The 20,351-nt window shown below is 37.7% G+C and overlaps 1 protein-coding gene across 1 annotated transcript; it reads left to right on the top strand.

Annotated features, from left to right (window-relative positions):
- The first annotated feature begins 7,482 nt into the window (after positions 1 to 7,482).
- Positions 7,483 to 20,240, top strand: LOC126603472 (brefeldin A-inhibited guanine nucleotide-exchange protein 5-like). Its single transcript, XM_050270324.1, has 34 exons — positions 7,483 to 7,842; positions 7,956 to 8,093; positions 8,638 to 8,719; positions 8,890 to 9,127; positions 9,368 to 9,489; positions 9,570 to 9,628; positions 9,947 to 10,004; positions 10,076 to 10,160; positions 10,283 to 10,486; positions 10,637 to 10,695; positions 10,800 to 10,869; positions 10,951 to 11,019; positions 11,251 to 11,373; positions 11,459 to 11,512; positions 11,592 to 11,680; positions 11,838 to 11,934; positions 12,028 to 12,126; positions 12,240 to 12,416; positions 12,550 to 12,660; positions 12,741 to 12,925; positions 13,158 to 13,784; positions 14,013 to 14,430; positions 15,198 to 15,437; positions 15,554 to 15,677; positions 15,883 to 16,031; positions 17,247 to 17,603; positions 17,788 to 17,954; positions 18,032 to 18,267; positions 18,433 to 18,599; positions 18,749 to 18,865; positions 18,974 to 19,110; positions 19,226 to 19,490; positions 19,672 to 19,767; positions 19,866 to 20,240. Exons 2-34 carry the CDS (start codon positions 7,982 to 7,984, stop codon positions 19,926 to 19,928), a joined length of 5,256 nt encoding a protein of 1,751 aa, XP_050126281.1. The 5' UTR covers positions 7,483 to 7,842; positions 7,956 to 7,981; the 3' UTR covers positions 19,929 to 20,240.
- Positions 20,241 to 20,351: the final 111 nt, after the last annotated feature.

Raw genomic sequence — 20,351 nt, 5'->3', positions numbered from 1 at the left:
ATTTTTCCAGTTAACCTCAACCACAGCTGGACTCTTATTAGGTACAAACTTGTTCTCTATATTCCTAACTTCAAAATAGCTTTTGAATCACTGAGTTTGGTTAAGTAACGAGTTAGAAATCAACTCTAGAAGTTAGGAAGAAATTTCTTGTTTTCTGGAAATCTGCAACCGTGGTCATTTGGCCATTTTCAGGCCAAATTCCTGAATAACACGGACCGTTTTCGAAATTTCTGTGAAATGGGATCGATACATCACATTCCTAGCTTTAATTTGGCTTTTGTAGAAGTGTTTCTGGTTAAAAACGAGCTCGTTAGGAGCTTTGAAAGTTGGCCCAAAAATCTGCAAAACTACAGAAAATCACGAGGAAGGCGAGTACGTCTGTACTCGCAGGAGCGTGGGGGCGCGGACCAGTTTGTGCAACCCCTTTGGGCGGCCCGTGATGGCTCGTCTGGCCTCCGGTCGGCGTGTGGTCGACACGTGTGTGTCCGTGTCGTCGAGTAGATCGATTTCATATATTTAAACCCTAGGTTTGAGCAAACTATGGGGGTTTTATTTATATTATTTCACATATAGGGGAAACTTATCTAGAGGATTTACGAGGCCAAGCTAGGCTCGGGGGCTTTGACCCAGCAACGTATTTGTGAGTGGGCAGTTTGTTTTTATACCTATACATATTTATAGTTTTCATAAATGCGTATTTACTTCACTTTTACGCTTATTTTGCCAAGTATTGTTATAGTGATATTAATTGTGATAAATGCTGCTATATGGTTGGGATATTACTGTCATGACATTTATATATATATAATTGTACATGCTCATCTTACTGCTCCCCGGTGTTAGTACTCGCCCCAGGCTAGGGCCAGTCCTTCACGTGTATGTTCACATCGCACCGTTCGCTCGCCTTGGATCCAAGTTAGGTGTCAGTCATGTCGGGTAGATTGCAATAGGCAATCCCACTTGTATGTGACCGTGCTTCTGCACCAGCCTTCACGTGATCGTAGTACTAGAGCATATTGATTACACTCAATCTTGTTCGTGTCATAAATTATATGTTTGAACTTGTGTGTCAGCTTAGATGGATGAACACTTAGCTATACTTGATTATCACATGATTATTATTATGGCATTTGATACATCATTACTTGGCATATTCCTGGTTATTATACTACTATAATATTATCGAATTATCATTTATATACCTGAGTAGTATGTTTTAAGGAAACTATACTTGTTTTACGGCGATGGGTTAGTATTTTCAAAGTTAAAGGTTTTCATATAAGCATTGTTTTGCTGGCCCACTTAACTTTGTTTTTCGCCCCTCCAGGACATAGATAATTGTACTCTTTGTGGCATTCGAGGAATCTTGGCAGTTCTAACATTTCTTTCTATTTTAGACGTACAAACTTATCACTGTTATGTAATAAGTGTACTTTAGTTATTTTGACTACTCTTCTGTTGTCTCACTGTCTATTACGCTCTGAATAATTGTAGTGGGTTCACCCCACGATTGCGCACTCTTTCATTGTTTAGTTCTAATTAGTTTCAATTTTATTCACTTTTTGCATCACTTACCCTTATGTTTACGTCACCTCACGGTGATGGCCAGCATGCTTCGACCTTTCCAGGTCGAGGTGTGTCAGTTCTTCTTCTTTCTTTGCCTCACTGCTGGATATACCCTCGTGAAGAATTGTTTGCACCATGCCTACTTTTACTTCTCAACATAACAATTACTTATATCTTTGATTTCTTGTTTGGTGCAGTTCTTAATTTCTAACCCAATGTTTATTTATCTTTGCTGCAATCAAAGATGGTGTGGTATCATCTCCCATCTTGGACTGCAGATTTAATTTTACTGCAAATTTTAGATGGAGCGGTATAATCGCTCATCCTACCCTGCATATTTAAATTTGTCTGCTATTTAATTTTATTGCAATTTTAGGTGGTGTGGTATAATCACCCACCCTGCTCTGCATATTTAAATTTCTACTGCTTGAGTGGTGCGGAATAATCGTCCATCATATGCTATTCAATGAGAATGGTGCAGTACAATCGCCCTCCTCATTCATCATGTAAATCTCAAGCTTGAAGTTTTGAGTGCTTATCATTTTGGCTTGAAGATCAAAATGAAAAATTTGTAATAACCAGAAGTTCTAACAATATATTTCTCCAGAATACATAATATTGCAAGTTCTTACACACCTCATTTTTCTTTAAGAAAAGAAAATGACGAACTTGGCAAAACTTGATTTTGTTGACCTAGATATTACTGGGAAGAATTACCTTACCTGGGTAATGGATGCCAAGATTCATCTGGAGGCAGCGAATCTTAGAGAAACTATTAAGGAGAATAACAGTGCATCTTCTCAAGATTGGGCAAAGGCCATGATCTTTATCTGTCGCCACCTTGATGAGGGACTGAATAGCGAGTACCTCACGGTTGAAGATCCATTAATCTTCTGGAAGACACTGAAAAATAGATACAATCACCAGAAAACGATGATTCTTCTGAGGGCTCGTTATGAGTGGACTCACCCAAGGATCCATGACTTTAAGATGGTGGCTAAGTACAATTATGCTATGTTCATAATTACCTCGTAGTTGAAGTTCTGTGGAGAAACCATTACTGAGGAAAACATGTTGGAAAAGACTTTCAGCACTTTTCATACCTCTAACGTGCTCATGCAGCAACAATATAGAGAGCGAGGCTTTACTCAGTACAACCAGTTGATACCTGTGCTCCTTGTAGCTGAGCAAAACAATGAGTTTCTGATGAAGAATCATCAGTCCCAACCTACTAGATCAGCACCATTCCCAAAAGTAAATGTTGATTCCCTTGAAGGGAATACCACATCCTCTCATGACAATAATCACAAACGAGGACGTGGCCATAAACGAGGCCAAAAAGGCAATAACCATGATGTCCAATTTCACAACCAGGTTCTAAGGCATAATACAGGCCCGAGCTTTAAAAATGCAAATCGCCAGAAAGGTAAAGCTCATATGAACACTCTTAGAAATCCTAAAGGAGTTTGCCATAGGTGTAGTGGCAATGGGCACTGGGCACGTACCTGTCGTACCCCAAAACATTTGGTGGATCTGTATCAAGCCTCCCTCAATGAGAAGGGTGTCGAGACCAATTTCCTCGACTAGGCTATACATACAGATATACCTGATCCAGTGTTCGATTTATCAGGACAATTGAACACAACCCACCTGGATGTTTCAGACTTCATTATGGAAAGAGTTAATGAAGTGTTTGGGTCCAATTAAATCAATTATGTTTGATGTACTCTTTTTATTTGTACTTGTGATTTAATGCTTGCATTTTCAAAGTAGTATTCCAGTATGAATAAACTGTTTTTAACTATAATTTCCATTACTCAGAGAGCATGTATAAAAATTATGGTTATTCTCAAAACAAGAGTAATGGTGGAGATTTTTTGTCTTGCAGACAGCGCAAGCACGCATACAATATTTCGAGATCGAAAGTATTTCTCGAACTTGATACTTGCAAAAGTAAAGGTAACAACAATATCAGGGCAATCAAATGTAATCGAAGGCTCAAGAAAAGCCCAGATCATGTTACCAAATGGAACAATATTGTTCATACAAAATACGTTGTATGATACTCGATCCACTCGAAATTTGTTGAGTTTTAAAGACATACGTCTAAATGGATACCACATTGAAACAAAAAGTGCAGAAAATGTGGAATATCTATGCATTACCTCTAATGATACCCAGAAACATATATTGGAGAAGTTGCATGTTTTATCGAGTGGATTGTATTATACATACATAAAGACAATTGAGGCACATACTGTCATGAACCAGAAGTTCATTGATTCAAAAGTTTATATGCTTTGGCATGACCGTTTGGGTCATCCAGGATCTACCATGATGCGTAGAGTCATTACCAACTCTACTGGACATCCATTATTGAGCAGACACATTGATGTCTCAAATGATAACCCTTGCAAGGCTTGTTCCCAAGAAAAGTTGGTAATTAGACCATCACAACTAAAGGTTGATGCTGAATCCCCATCATTTTTGCAACGAATTCAAGGGGATATTTGTGGGCCTATTCAACCACTTTGTGGGCCATTTCGATATTTTATGGTTTTGGTTGATGCATCTACCCGATGGTCACATATTTGTCTCTTATCTACTCAAAATGTAGCGTTTGCAAGATTTCTTGCTTAGATAATTAAGTTGCGAGCACATTTCCCAGATTATCCCATTAAGTCAATCCGACTTGATAACGTTGGTGAATTTACGTCTCAAACCTTTGATGATTACTGCATGACACTGGGCATTGATGTTGAACATTATGTTCCTCATGTCCATACTCAAAATGGCTTAGCAGAGGCATTTATCAAGTGACTTCAATTAATAGCTCGCACTCTACTCATGAAAACAAAATTGCCAGTCTCTGCATGGGGACATGCCATCTTACATGCTGCATCATTGGTTCGGTTGAGACCCTTAGCTAACCACCAATACTCATTAATACAACTCGTATTTGAGCATCAGTCGAACATTTCACATTTACGAGTTTTTGGTTGTGCTGTTTATGATCCTATTGCACCGCCATAACGCACTAAAATGGGACCTCAGCGCAAACTGAGAATTTATGTGGGTTTTGATTCACCATCTATTATTAGATATTTGGAACCCTTAACAGGTGATATGTTTACAGCTCGTTTTGCTGATTATCAATTTGATGAGATAATCTTCCCGTCATTAGAGGGAGAAAATACCGTTCCAGAAGAACGGCAAGAGCTGACATGGATTGTTCCCACTTTATCTCATTTTGATCCACAAAGCATTTAATGTGAAGATGAAGTGAAAAGGATTGTTCATCTTTAAAGTATTGCTAATCAAATGCTAGATGCATTTAATGATGCTTCAAAAGTGACAAAGTCACATATACCAGCTACAAATGCACCTGTAAGAATTAATGTCCCTGTAGACAAAATAAAGTGATAGCGAATGATTCATCTGGTGCACGCCTGAAGCGTGGTAGACCACCAGGTTCAAAAGATTCAGCCCCTCAAAAGAGAAAGATAAGGGCACAGCTGAATCCAAATGAAATCATTCATGAAAAGAAAGTGAATGATAAATCCACAATTCATGATTCTAAATTTTCTAAAAAAGAAAATGTCCTTAATGAGATACATATCCTTGAAGAGACTGAAGTACATGAAAGCAAAGAAATCTCTATAAATTATGCATGTACTAATGAATTGTGGGATCGAAATGAAGTAATCATCGACGATATGTTCGCTTTCACAGTGGCCACTGAAATCATATTAAGCGATGACATTGAGCATCGCTCTGTTGATGAATGCAAACAGAGACATGATTGGTCTAAGTGGAAAGATGCAATCCAGACAGAATTAAATTCCTTGGAAAGGCGAATTGTTTTTGGACCAGTAGTCCAAACCCCACCTAGTGTGAACCCCGTAGGTTACAAATGAGTATTCACAAGGAAACGCAACGAGAAAAATGAGATTGCAAGATATAAAGCAAGACTCGTTGTACAAGGTTTTTCACAAAGACTTAGAATTGATAATGAAGAGACATACTCTCCTGTAATTTACGCAATTACGTTTCGTTACTTAAAAAGTTTAGTGATTTCACAAAAACTTGATATGCGACTTATGGATGTCATTATTGCATATCTATATGGAGAATTAGATATTGACATATATATGAAAGTCCCAGAAGGACTTAAGTTGCATGAAACGACTAACAAACCACGAGGTATGTTCTCAATCAAATTAAGGTGATCATTATATGGGCTGAAACAATCTGGGCGAATGTGGTATAATCGTCTCAGTGAGTATTTGATCAAAGAATGATATGCCAACAATGTCATCTGCCCTTGTGTATTAATTAAGAAATCAAATACTGGTTTCGCTATAGTGGCAGTATATGTTGATGATAGTTGGAACACAATAAAACTGCTGAGTATTTGAAAAGCGAATTTGAAATGAAAAACCTTGGGAAAACAAAATATTGTCTTGGTCTGTAGATCGAGCATTGTGCTAATGGAATTTTGGTCCATCAATCAACTTACATTGAAAAAATACTGAAGCGATTTGGCATGGACAAGGCTTATCCACTTAGCACCTCAATGGTTGTTTGTTTTTTGGACATTAAGAAATATCCATTTCATCCAAAAGAAGATGATGAACTGGTCATTGGTCCATAATTACCATATTTGAGTGCAGTAGGTGCTTTATTGTATTTAGCACAATGTATTAGACCAGATATAGCTTTTTCAGTAAACTTGTTAGTTAGGTATAATTCTGCTCCAACAATTCGTCATTGGAAGGGAGTTAAAGATGTTCTACAATACCTTCGCGTGACAATAGACATGGGTCTCTTCTACTCAGACAAGTCCACAAATGACCAGATCCTTATTGGATACGCATATGCTGGTTTTCTCTCCAATCCGTATAAAGCTCGCTCACAAACTGGATATGTGTTCATTAATGGAGATACAACAATTTCATGGCACTCAACGAAGCAAACATTAGTTGCTACATCTTCCAATCACTCGGAAATAATTGCTTGACATGAAGCAAGTCGTGAATGTTATTGGTTAAGATCAATGATCCATCAAGGGTGATAAGACTAAACACATATCTCCAAAGTTTTTCAGTGCACATAAGCTTCAGAAGGCTAAAGTTATTGAAGTCAGACAAATCCGTTCCAATGAAAATTTGGCAGACTTGTTCACCAAATCTTTACCAAAATGCACATTTCAAAAGTTGCAGGGAATCGGATTATGTCGGCTTACAAATTTGAAGAAAGCGGAATCAGGGGAAGATACAATTCAGGGGGAGCATCCATGATATATGCATGTTGTACTCTTTTTCCTTCGATTAGGATTTTTCCTACTGGGTTTTTCTATCAAGGTTTTAATGAGGCAACATAAGCATGCTTAACACCATATCAACAATCCGGGTAAAGTTTTACTCTTTTTCCTTCACTATGGTTTTTTCCCACTGGGTTTTTCCAAGTAAGGTTTTAACAGGCATCTGATGTTGATATGTGGGCATCCAAGGAGGAGTGTTGTAAATAGTGGGTATGTTTGCCCACATGTATACAGTAAAGATTCATATGCTAAATAGTGAAGCTTTTGTAAGTTTTCAAGGTAGTTGCTCTATAAATAGAGCACTATGAGTGTTCAAAACACACGGATACAAAAGCAATAAGAAAAGAAAAATAAGTTAGAATATTTTCTGCATTCTCCTATTTCTCTTTTACCTGCAATCATTTTGTTATAGTTAATAAACAAAACAGTATGATATATTACATCTGCTTCACTCTCGCCCTTAACAAAGATTATTTCCCTAAATTTTATGTATTTATAACATCATGCACTTATTTTTACCTTTTACGCACTTTGTTAACAGTACAGTACCCATTTCACAATTGACCCGGCTTTAAACCGAAAAGGAGGAGGAACGACCTGAAGAAACAATTTACCAAATTCCAAGGGTCAAAATCGAAATATGGCCTGAACCGAAATCTGAATCAGCAGCTTCCATTTCTACAGTTCTACTGGCGCAAAAGTCTCAGAAGACCCAAACCCCGTCGTCGCAATGCTCCGGTAGAACAAGACCATAAACCAAACCAATACCAGCAGCGGTAGTCCAGAACGACGACGCATTAGATCTCGAGTATACAGTCGCATTGTGCTCGACTAGCTCCGCCTTTATCCCAATTCCCAGATCTCTGTTTCTGCGCTCTCGCCTCGCCAGTCTAAACGACGACGTCTTCGCATTTGTGATCATCTTCAAGACTTCAACGGTCAATTCGAACAAGGTAACGTACAATTCTCTCTCTCTCTCTCTCTCTCTCTCTCACTCTCTCTCATTCAATCTTCGATTACCGTTGCAATTGATGTTTAATGGATATTGGTATGATCCGAATTGCAGACGTACGTTTCGGATAATTTTCAGAGATGGCGGGCGGCGCAGCTGGCGGTTTTGTGACGAGAGCATTCGAGTCTATGCTCAAGGAGTGCTCTCCTAAAAAGCATGCAGATCTTCAGAAGGCTATTCAGGCTTATTTAGGTTTCAGTCTGTTTCCCTTGTGAATACACCTATACATACACATTGCGTATTCGCATGCATTTTTTGGACTTTGAATGATTCGGTGTTCAGATTGGTTTCGAGATTGTTGAATTGTTTGTTTTTTGTATTTTTACTGTGAAATGCAGTATTTAGAGTTGGATGAAGTCAAATTTTGTTGATGATTGCTTTGCGGGTTGGCATTACCGTATGATAGTATAATGCACGATAATGTGGGGAAAGTGTGAGCTTAGGAATGAGTTTTTGTTGGTTCTGTAATGCCTATATGTGTTTGATTTCAATAAATTCTGGCATTTTGGGAATGGTTGAATACTCAAATGTCTATTTAAGCTTTTGTAGCGTCAATGCGTTTGCTCGCTAATTTTGCTAAAGCTTGTCGGATTGGGAAACCAAAGCCTTTAGTTAGTATGTCTTGTTGATGTATTTTACTTCTGTTTATGAATGATCTTTCTTCCATTAAGGATCGGTAATCAATTTCAGTTATTTCTCTCTCCCTCACTTATGTTTCTGGGTCTCTTCTCTTTAGATAGTACGAAAGAGGTCAACCAGACTCAACAAACCGAACCAAGTGAGAAGAATCAAGCTACAACTTCAGCTGGCAATGGAAGGTCTGTATTTGTCGTTCAACCATTAATTCTTTTTTCTCCCCCTTACTCTGTTCCTGCTTTTAATAAGCGGACTTGCAGAATTTTTTTAATTATGTTTTTATGGGATTAATGACATGATCAGACGTTTAGGTCCACTATTTTTTACATTTGGTATTACTGCTATTTTGTAGTTCTCCTGAAACAGAAGATGGAGCTGCAAAAACTGATACAGAGCCAGGTCAGTCTCAAACTGAGGAGGCAGAGTCCGTTGCCAAGCCAGTGATCACAACCACAACTATTTCAACTGTCCTAGCAAAGGCCGGGAACACCTTAGAAGGAGCTCAGGCAGAGCTTGTTTTGAATCCCCTACGACTTGCATTTGAGACAAAGAACTTGAAAGTCCTAGAACCTGCTCTGGATTGCATTCATGTAGGCATTTTCATTTCTTGATTTTATGATTTGTAGATTTAACATTATGTGCTTTCAAGAAATTGATACTTTGCAGAATCCTTACACAAGGCATCAAGAAATTCATTGTTCTGTCACAGTGTCTGCATTCTTAAATGATTAGTCATTTGTTCGTGCTATCATTACATATAGTTGTTGATTTTATAATTTGTGCACCTACCTCGTAATAGCTAACTAGTACTTCAAATTTCACAAGCACAGAAACTCATTGCATATGATCATTTAGAGGGAGATCCTGGTCTAGATGATGGTAAAAGTGTACCACTGTTCACAGACCTTCTGAACATGGTTTGCAGTTGCGTTGACAACTCATCACCTGATAGGTATGTGCCATGTGCATTGGTTGTTTTCCCTCAGTATATGTGGCTTGTTATTCTTACTTATTTTGAGAAATGATGTGCAGTACCGTTCTGCAAGTGTTGAAGGTTCTTCTCACTGCCGTGGCATCCACGAAGTTCAGAGGTACGTTATCGGGGATGTTTGGGTATCAAGAATAAATTTTCTAGTTTAGTATATGACTTCTATAGTCTGCTCTTAGTTGGGCCTTTTATCCAAGTAAATGTACTCATGTGTACTATGGTACTGGGTCCTTTCTATGTTTTATTCATCATTATTACGTGGATATGGTTTCTTGCTTTGCACAGTCATGGATATACAGTCAGCTTATATTTTGTCAATTGCTGCATATGCATTTTTGGTAATGGTTCATTGTGCCTTTTTCTTTGCGGCAATTTTAGTGCGAGAAATTTTTCTTTTTATTTAAAACCTGTTCAAATGCAGTACACGGGGAACCTTTGCTGGGGGTTATCAGAGTGTGCTACAATATTGCTCTGCACAGGTAATTTTGAGTTTATATAAAGGATCCCATTATCAAGTTCAAGCAGTGCTAATGTAAGTTTGGGCTTGTAGCAAGAGTCCCATAAACCAAGCAACGTCAAAGGCAATGCTTACACAGATGATCAGCATCATATTCAGGAGAATGGAGACTGATCCGGTATGGATTTGAATCTTCAGTTCTGAATGCCTTTATCTGTAGTCTCTCGTGCAGCTGTACAGGAGAGGCATACATTTTAGTTGTTTTACCCTTTATTCTAGAAAGTTTGTATATACTTGCAGGGACTTGAGGTTGCATCAACTGGTTCTGTTGGACATATAGAAGCCATTTCAGGACAAAATTCAAATACAGAAGCCGAAGAAACTTCCTCAGAAGGACAAAGTGAGAAAGAAATGACTTTAGGAGATCAACCTAACCAGGTCAAAGATACACCCATTGCATCTGTTGAGGAACTTCATAATCTAGCTGGCGGTGCTGACATCAAGGTACATGTTTTTCTTTATTTATCTATGTTCTCAAGAATTTAGCACTTTAAGAAGCTGTGTTTTCCACAATTTACTATGTATCCCCATTCTGGCTATTTTGTGTAGCCCAAGTTTTCTTTTTACTAAGATTGTCACTGCTATTTTGTTTAGGGCTTAGAGGCTGTCCTGGACAAAGCTGTGCATCATGAGGATGGTAAAAAGATAACCAGGTTTGGATATGATTTTATACTTTAAGATATCTCTTTCTTAGATTCAATATACACCAAATACTTTTTACATTAGATTGCTCATAACTTATTGTAATTTCTTGTAGAGGGATTGACCTCGAGAGCATGACCATTGTTCAACATGATGCTTTACTGGTTTTCCGCACTCTTTGCAAGGTTGGCATTTTGAGCAATGTTTTCTAGCTGTTGACAGAAATTCCTAGCCTCCTTCATGAATCTTAAATTTATTGTTTTCAGATGGGGATGAAGGAAGACAACAATGAAGTTACTTTGAAGACGAGGATTTTGTCTCTTGAGCTCTTGCAGGTTATATTAGTGATTTAATTTGTGCTTGTACATGCATGCTTTATAGATGGATGCTTAACATGAAAAAACAGGCGATATTGTTAAGTAACCGAGAGTAGTATTTAAAAGACAATGGAAGGAAAAAGAGTGATTTGGGAATGTCGAATATAATTTTTTATATGCTTAAGGAGCATTCTTGATATTTATGTGCAGTGTTTTATAAATAATGTAATTAATTATATGGTATTTCAGGGTTTATTGGAAGGGGTTGGCCATCCATTTACTAGGAACTTCCATTTTATTGACTCGGTGAAAGCATACCTATCATATGCTTTGTTGCGGGCTTCAGTTTCACAGTCTCCTGTCATATTTCAGGTTTACATAATATCTTTCTTTCAAGCAATTTTAGTGGAGTATGCTATGAGATTAGTGCTTCTGATTATGCGTTTCCTTCCTGCAGTATGCAACTGGAATTTTTTTAGTGCTTTTGTTGCGCTTCAGAGAAAGCCTCAAGGTGGGTGTATGATTTTGACAATTAGATGCAAAGCTTACCTTGAAATCTTCAGTTCCTTACACCAACAAATTTTGTTCAGGGTGAAATAGGCATCTTCTTTCCCTTGATAGTTCTACGATCACTGGATGGCTTGGATTTTCCAATTAACCAGAAATTAAGCGTTCTTAGGTATATTGTTTTTTCTGGTTGTTACATTTGTAGTATTATGTGCATGTTATTCTCATTTATATTTGGTGGCAATGGTATTCACTTTCAACACGTCTTAGGAGAACTTCATGATTTCCTTATTCTTTATCTGGTCTTCTAACGAGGTTTTGTTTTGCAGGATGGTTGAAAAAGTTTGCAAGGATCCTCAGATGCTTGTTGACATATTTGTGAACTATGATTGTGATCTTGAGGCACCAAACCTGTTTGAGCGTATGGTACAATTTTACACTGTTTCACAATCTTTTTTCCATCCATTTTTTTTCTTGTTCATCTAATACATCTGCAATGTTTTCTGACTGTTACTATAGGTTACAACTCTATCCAGAATTTCTCAAGGGACTCAAAACGCAGATCCAAATGTGGTTGCTGTATCACAGGCAACCTCAATTAAAGGTTCATCTCTTCAGGTAGGTTTAGCAATTTACTCTCTTCCCAGATTTATCATAAGTTTATTCCTGCTAGATATTCATTGATGGTACCAGAGGTTGCTGGATGACCCCTTTTTCCTTGACCTTGCCAGTGTCTCGTGAATGTGCTTAAATCACTAGTTGATTGGGAAAAGTTGCGTGGAGAATCAGAAAACCAGAGTAATAATACTCGGTCTCTAGATGGTGAAGCTAAAGAGTCTGTTGATGTAACCAGTAACTTTGAGAAGGCTAAAGCTCATAAATCTACATTGGAAGCTGCCATCTCTGAGGTAATTAATCTGTATCAAATTTCTTAACTTGATTAACCTGGATAATATATATTTTCATATAATTATTATGTTTTTTCTGAGAACTGATTTGTTGCTACTCTGGAACTGATTTAGAATATTAATAATAATGCAGTTCAATAGGCAACCAGTAAAGGGTGTAGAGTATCTGAAATCAAATAAATTGGTGGAAAATACACCCAGTTCAGTTGCCCAATTTTTGAGAAGTACTCCCTGTCTGGACAAGGTGGAAGCTCTGTTCTTATACATGTTGCTTTTTCTACAAAGATACAGACTTCTTAGTACTTGAATGATTTTTTGTTTCAGGCTATGATTGGGGAATATTTGGGTCACCATGAAGAATTTCCCCTTGCTGTAATGCATGCTTATGTAGATTCCATGAAGTTTTCAGGAATGAAGTTTGACACTGCAATTCGTGAACTTCTTAAAGGATTCAGACTTCCAGGGGAAGCTCAAAAGATAGATCGCATCATGGAGAAATTTGCAGAAAGGTATTGGGGGTGTCTGAATGTTTTGTTGCTGTCTGTTTCCTTAATTTTGTGTATAAATGGATACTGAGTATGCTTGCATGCCCATGTATATGATTCTAACATATGTAATTCATGTATCCCTTGTAAATGTGTAAAATCCAATTTCTGACTGAATGTGATTCAGGCATCCACATTGTACTGAGATTATGTGCCATTTTTATTGCTGGCCATGTTTAATGTGTTGCACGTGCAGATATTGTGCAGATAATCCAGGTCTTTTCAAAAATGCAGACACTGCATACATTTTAGCATATGCGGTTATATTGTTGAATACTGATGCGCATAATCCAATGGTGTGGCCAAAAATGTCCAAGTTGGATTTTATACGCATGAATGCTGTGGATGATGCAGAAGAGTGTGCCCCAACTGAACTTCTGGAAGAAATCTATGATTCAATTGTTAAAGAAGAGATAAGGATGAAAGATGAGACTGCTAGTCTTGAGAAAAGTGGAAAATATAAGCCAGAAGGTGAAGAGAGAGGCCGCCTTGTCAGTATCCTTAATCTGGCTCTTCCCACAAGTGCGCTGTCCGTTGATACTAAGTCTGAAAGTGAAGCCATCATTAAGAAAACACAAGCTATATTTCGGAACCAAGGAGCAAAAAGAGGGGTCTTCTATACTACACAGCAGTTAGAGCTAGTAAGGCCTATGGTTGAAGCTGTAGGTTGGCCTTTGCTCGCTACTTTTTCTGTTACAATGGAGGAGGGTGAGAATAAGTCGAGGGTTGTTCTCTGTATGGAGGGATTTAAAGCTGGAATACACATTACACATGTTCTCGGAATGAATACCATGCGATATGCCTTTTTAACATCTCTGGTCAGGTAAAACAGTCTTGCATTTTCTTCTGCCAAATGTTTCCACATATTTGCATCTATTTATTTTGTTGTTTGTTTCTGTTGCCAATCTAAGAGTGTGTGTGTATATATATATTATATTTATGCGTGAAAAATATGTATTTAACGTGGAAAGAATTGTGTTGTGTATCACACTTTTGAAGTTGAAGCAAACTTCATCATAATGCTAATTGAGCTTTGGATTTTGGATCTCAGATTTACTTTCTTGCATGCTCCGAAGGAAATGCGTAGTAAAAATGTGGAAGCACTGCGAACTCTACTATCTCTTTGTGACTTAGGGACTGGCTCCCTTCGAGATACATGGAATGCAGTTTTAGAATGTGTTTCTCGGCTTGAGTTCATTACTTCAAATCCCTCTATAGCAGCAACAGTCATGCAAGGATCAAACCAAATCTCCAAAGACGCTCTTCTTCAATCTTTAAGGGAGTTGGCTGGAAAACCTTCTGAACAAGTATTTGTGAATAGCGTTCAGCTTCCTAGTGATTCTGTAGTGGAGTTCTTCACTGCACTCTGTGGTGTATCAGCTGAAGAACTAAAACAAACTCCAGCTCGTGTGTTTAGCTTGCAAAAACTTGTTGAGATCAGCTACTACAACATGGCTCGTATACGCATGGTATGTTTTTATCTATCGAAACCTCTATTTTGTTTGTAAGTTAGATGGTGAATCTTGTGAAGTCTGTTGCTGGTAGTCATGTGATGATCTATGGTAAATTGGCTAATGTCCTTTATTGACCGTTGGATGCCCTTTGCACCTTTGGTTTAAACAATAGAAGGTAGCCCTGTCTCATCTCATGAAATCCCCCATTCCTCTTGGGGGTTGGATAATATCCTTTGTTTCTTGTATAATCAGTTTCTTTTTTCAACAGAACAAGCTGGCACCATGGGTCAATGTTTTTAAATGTTAACTGTGGGCCACATGCTTATTAAAAATCTAAAACTTATCAGCTACTATGGCAAGCTTAAGGAAAATCAGGATATTCGTTGTCCTTTATTTCATTTAGTTTAGTTTCACATCAATATATGAACCCCAGCCTACTATCTTGGAGCCAGTGGGGTCAATATTTGATTGGTTCTTTTCGTTGGATAACCCTAATTTACCCTTTGATTGGGTTTTGTATTATTTGATTGGTCCATAGACTAAGCCTCACTCCTTGATTTGACCACTTCAGGCATTTCTATGTAGGCATGAATAGCTCAGTTCATAGTTGAAGTTGTTCGCTAAGGAGATTGATTCATGACGTGTGAAGTGTGACTTAGCATAAGGTGTTTGTTAGCATGAAGATGACCATCATTAACCGCATGTCATGAAGTGTTATTTTGTTTTGTGCTTTGGTTATTTTTAATTTCTCCATATTTTGAATGTCTATTAATGCCTTACAGGTCTGGGCTAGAATATGGTCTGTTTTGGCAAACCACTTTATTTCAGCCGGGAGTCATCATGATGAAAAAATTGCTATGTATGCAATAGATTCCCTGAGGCAGCTTGGTATGAAGTATCTGGAGCGGGCGGAACTTGCCAATTTCACATTCCAAAATGACATTCTTAAACCTTTTGTTGTTCTTATGCGCAATAGTCAAAGTGAAACCATAAGGAGCTTAATAGTTGACTGCATCGTTCAAGTATGTGTACATAATTTACTTTCCCGATTGCACTCCTTTCTTCTTATTAACCTTTTCAGTATACAACTATCCTGCTAGACTGCTACAAACAAAATTGATTCTGTTGCCTTTTTCAGATGATAAAATCCAAAGTAGGGAGCATCAAGTCTGGATGGCGTAACGTTTTCATGATTTTTACAGCTGCTGCAGATGATGAATTGGAATCAATTGTTGAGAGTGCATTTGAAAATGTAGAACAGGGTAACAATTTCTCTTACATTTTTTCATTGCATATTTGATGTTTTTACTCATCTTCACAATTGTGGTATATCTGATACTTTTCATTGCATATTTGATGTTTTTACTCATCTTCACAATTGTGGTATATCTGATATTTTTCATTGCATATTTGATGTTTTTACTCATCTTCACAATTGTGGTATATCTGATACGGTGAAATTTGCAGTTATCTTGGAACACTTCGATCAAGTAGTTGGAGATTGTTTCATGGACTGTGTCAACTGTCTTATCAGGTTTGCTAATAATAGAACTTCACACCGTATAAGTTTGAAGGCTATTGCACTATTGCGCATATGCGAGGATCGTCTGGCAGAGGTTTGTTAGTTTTTTTTGGTTTACTGCATGTTGAACCTATCATTTGTATATTATGTTAATTTTTATGCGTAAACGGAAGCGAATTCTAACAAAATACCAATATCAACGTTGTAGGTGACAACTAAAACAATCTCAAACTAACACAAGAGATTTACGTGGTTCGGCGTAAAGCCTACGTCCACGAGCAAAGCACGGCGAGGAATTTCACTAAACAAATGGAGATTACAAAAGAGTGTTTAAACTCTTACAACCCAAATCCCACAAATTACAAACCCTAAACCAAATGAGTAGAGATCCCAAACAAACGGAGAAGATTCTTCCAAATTGCTCTCTAACTCACAAACTCACAAATTGACTCTCACCAAATTTGCCAAACGAATGAGCCACGAATTTGCCACACACTCATGACTCCAAACGGTGACCTCCACCCAAAACCAAAATAGAGAAAAGCTCTCTAAACCATGATGAGGCACATTAAATACACTAACCCTAAGGACCTATTTATAGTGCATAGGACTTAGGTTACAATAAGAATCCTAATAGGAAATAAATCCAAATCCTAATCAAATTGGTAATTAACAAAATCTCTCCACCAAGGAAACTAACTAAGAAGTCAAAACCAAACCCAAATAGGACACCAAAACCAAACCCAAATAGGTAACACAAACCTAATTTATTGCATCATCCTAATTTTGAGCCAAAAACCCAACATATTAACATAGTAACATTTCCTCTGTGTGAATGTCTTTTCATTCGTTGCATGTTGCTTTCACATATGACCTTCAGTATTTGTGTTTGCCAGATACCGTAAATAATTCCTGAACTATGTTAGTAGCAAATTGAATCCATAAAAGTTCAGGTGAAATTTATAAATTGAAATGATTGGGATTGATAATTTATCTTATAGAATATTCCAATTAGCTTTGTGAGGTTGTCAGTATGACATGACACAACAGGTGGTTAAGAAAAAAAGAAAGAAAAAGGGTTACTTAGCTTTTTAATTTACTTTATTGATAGTCTGGTCACTGGCTATTTAGCAAAAAGAAGAAAAAAACACTCAGCACTGTTCTTGGGTTTCTTTTCTGTGGGTGGTGGTGGTGGTTGTGGGTTGGGTTGATATCTGTGGTTCGATGGTGTCTTCCAACTTGCTTGTATTGATAGCTTGTCATGTTGCTATTGAGATCTCTGCGTTTAACGCTGGTCGATTTATTTCAGGGTCTTATACCTGGTGGTGCGTTGAGGCCTATTGACGTAAATGTGGATACAACTTTTGATGTGACTGAACATTACTGGTTCCCAATGCTGGCTGGTCTGTCTGATCTGACATCAGATCCAAGACCAGAGGTCAGAAGCTGTGTGCTTGAAGTTTTGTTTGATCTACTGAATGAGAGAGGTAGCAAATTCTCATCAACATTTTGGGAGAGCATTTTTCATCGGGTCTTGTTTCCCATATTTGATCATGTGAGACATGTTGGAAAGGAAAGCTCGGTTTCCTCTGACGATGTATGGTTCCGTGAAACAAGCATTCACTCGCTGCAGTTGCTTTGCAACCTTTTCAACACGTTTTATAAGGTAGTTTGAGCTAAATACTAGATGTATAAGGTGTATTAGACCATTGGTAAAAAATAATAATAATGCAGACTGTATTATCATATCTCGGTTCTGGTGTTAAAAAATATTAAAAATCTTTAGTGCATTTTGAAGTTGGTGTTCCAAAGATTTATCGTGTAAATGTGGAAATATTTCATTTGTGCAGGAAGTATGTTTCATGTTGCCACCCCTACTCAGTCTACTTTTGGATTGTGCCAAAAAGACTGATCAAGCAGTTGTTTCATTATCTCTGGGTGCACTTGTGCATCTCATTGAAGTTGGAGGACATCAATTTAGTGAGAGCGACTGGGATACATTGTTGAAAAGCCTAAGGTCCGAATCTCTTATTATCTTGTATATTTCGTGGTTGTTCTAACTTCTAATACTATTCATATTATTATGACAATCAGAGATGCTTTGTACACAACACAACCACTTGAACTGCTAAACGCTTTGGGATTTGAGAATCTGAAGAACAATAATAGGGTGCTAACTGGAGATTTAGGGGTCAATTCAGGTGATAGCCCTTCCATAAAGTCTGATTATGAGGGAGTGGATAGCCGTCATTTTGAAGTCGATAATGGAAGAAATCCAGTATTGGTTAAACAAAACTTGGGGGTGCAAATGAACACGGATGGATCTGAAGGTCAGGTTTTTAAGATGTGTTTACGGTAGTTTGCATTTAAAAAAAAAAAAGCTTCACAGAACTCTCTAATTACTGATTACTACAATTTATTTCCTCTATTAATAGAATCTAGAGAGTCAATATTTGTACTAAAACTATGATTGATGGAGATAAGTTTTACTGTAGGGCTTCCATCACCATCAGGAAGTGCTTCAAAATCTGCTGAAGGTCGAAGCCTCCAACGGAGTCAAACAATAGGTCAAAGGATTATGGACAATCTCTTTCTTAGAAATCTTACTTCTAAGCCTAAGGCTATTCCATCGGAGGCTTCAGTACCATCTTCTCCAATTAGGGTATGATGTAGCATGATATTAATTTCTGCAGGATTTATTGTTCATGCTGTTAGGCCACAGAGCATCCAGATTTAGTGGCTATTTGATGCGTATACATGCTTCCGGATTTCCATGCCTTTATGATGTGTTTGATTCTTCTGCTGCATTAGGTGCCTGAGGCTGTCGAACCTGATATCAGAGATGAGGAGGAAAGTTCACTGTTGGGAACTTGTCGGGGCAAATGCATCACTCAACTTTTACTTCTTGGTGCCATTGATAGCATTCAGGTTTGCATTTTGGAATTTTTTTTTTTTTGGGCCACATTTTTATCATTGGTTTCTGTAAAGAAAGTCTTCGAGAATTGTTTGCCTAATAAAATCGCTTGCAATTTGCAGAAGAAATACTGGAGCAACTTGAAAACACCACAAAAGATTGCTATTATGGATATTTTGCTGTCTGCATTAGAGTTCGCAGCTTCGTACAATTCATATACCAATCTCAGAACACGCATGCACCAAGTTCATGATGAGAGGTAGGATGAAATCTTGTAGGCAAATTATTTTCTTTTTCTGTGGAATTTTCTTCTTGAGGACGATAGTTTGTTGGACAAAAGAACATAGTTTGTGACGATTTCATCTTTTGGACAGGCCACCTCTGAATCTTCTTCGCCAAGAATTAGCAGGAACTTGTATATATCTGGAGATCTTACAGAAAGCAACCTCCGGGTTTAGTGCTGACAAAGAGGGAGAAACTAATGGTGAAGAGAAAGTCGAAGGATTAGCCGAAGAGAAACTGGTGTCTTTCTGTGAACAGGTACTCAGGGAGGCATCTGATTTGCAGTCCAGTCCTGGGGAGACTACTAATATGGATATTCATCGGGTTCTGGAATTACGATCTCCAATAATTATCAAGGTATAAAGAGCCATTTGAACTATTTAAACATATTGTTAAAATCTAGAAGCCACAAAATTTTTAGTGAATTCACCGCATTGTGCTTGTTTAATGGACAATATTTTACGGAATCAGGTGCCCCGTGAGTTTTGAATATTTGCAGTATTAACAGGTGAATATTTCCTCGCTGTTTTGGTTTCAGGTGATTAAAGGCATGTGCTTTATGAACCAACAGATTTTCAGACGGCATCTTAGAGACTTCTATCCGTTGCTTACAAAACTCGTATGCTGTGACCAGGTAACTAAATTTGACGTTCCATGTTCTTACATCATTTAATTACTAATCAGAGATTATGATATGTTACGGGAAAACTTATATTTGCTTGATTCGTTCAGATGGATGTTCGCGGAGCTCTTGGTGATCTCTTCAGGGCACAATTGAAAGCACTTCTGCCATAAGCTACTTTCCCCGTGTTGCCACTTTCACGAGAGACCCAGTAGAAATGATTTTCGACATCACTGCTCCATACGCTGAAGGTCTAATTTTGTTCAGCTGATATTCTTTCTCCTGTGCCTATATAATTTTCATTTCGCCCGGTAAATTTTGTCATAACGGTATAATGTAGAGTTAAAGGAAAGTAAAAAAAAAGAGTAGACAAATATGTTTTGCTTCGGCCTCTTATTGTTCCAAATCATATCCTTTTTCTGTTGTGGTGTAATTTAAAGTAACAAATGATTAGTAGATTAATTACAATCATCATTTGTTTACAACTTTACTTTGTTTGACATGCTTCTAACAAAAGCATTTACAACTAAATCGCTTATGAGCATAAGTGTTTTTTACAGAAACATTTTAAGACGGCCCTACAACAAAAAAAACAC

This window comes from Malus sylvestris, chromosome 15 (assembly GCF_916048215.2).
Source record: "Malus sylvestris chromosome 15, drMalSylv7.2, whole genome shotgun sequence".
NCBI classification, from domain to species: domain Eukaryota; kingdom Viridiplantae; phylum Streptophyta; class Magnoliopsida; order Rosales; family Rosaceae; genus Malus; species Malus sylvestris.
Note: the sequence above shows the minus strand (reverse complement) of the source record. Positions and strands in the feature narration are given on the sequence as shown.

Bases quoted from the DNA above. Each gene is read 5' to 3' on its own strand.
- LOC126603472 (XM_050270324.1), top strand. From the start codon at position 7,982: ATGGCGGGCGGCGCAGCTGGCGGTTTTGTGACGAGAGCATTCGAGTCT. The intron at 10,161-10,282 runs GTATGGATTTGA...ATATACTTGCAG, and splicing joins GGAGAATGGAGACTGATCCG to GGACTTGAGGTTGCATCAAC. The intron at 18,866-18,973 runs GTTTGCATTTTG...TGCAATTTGCAG, and splicing joins GTGCCATTGATAGCATTCAG to AAGAAATACTGGAGCAACTT.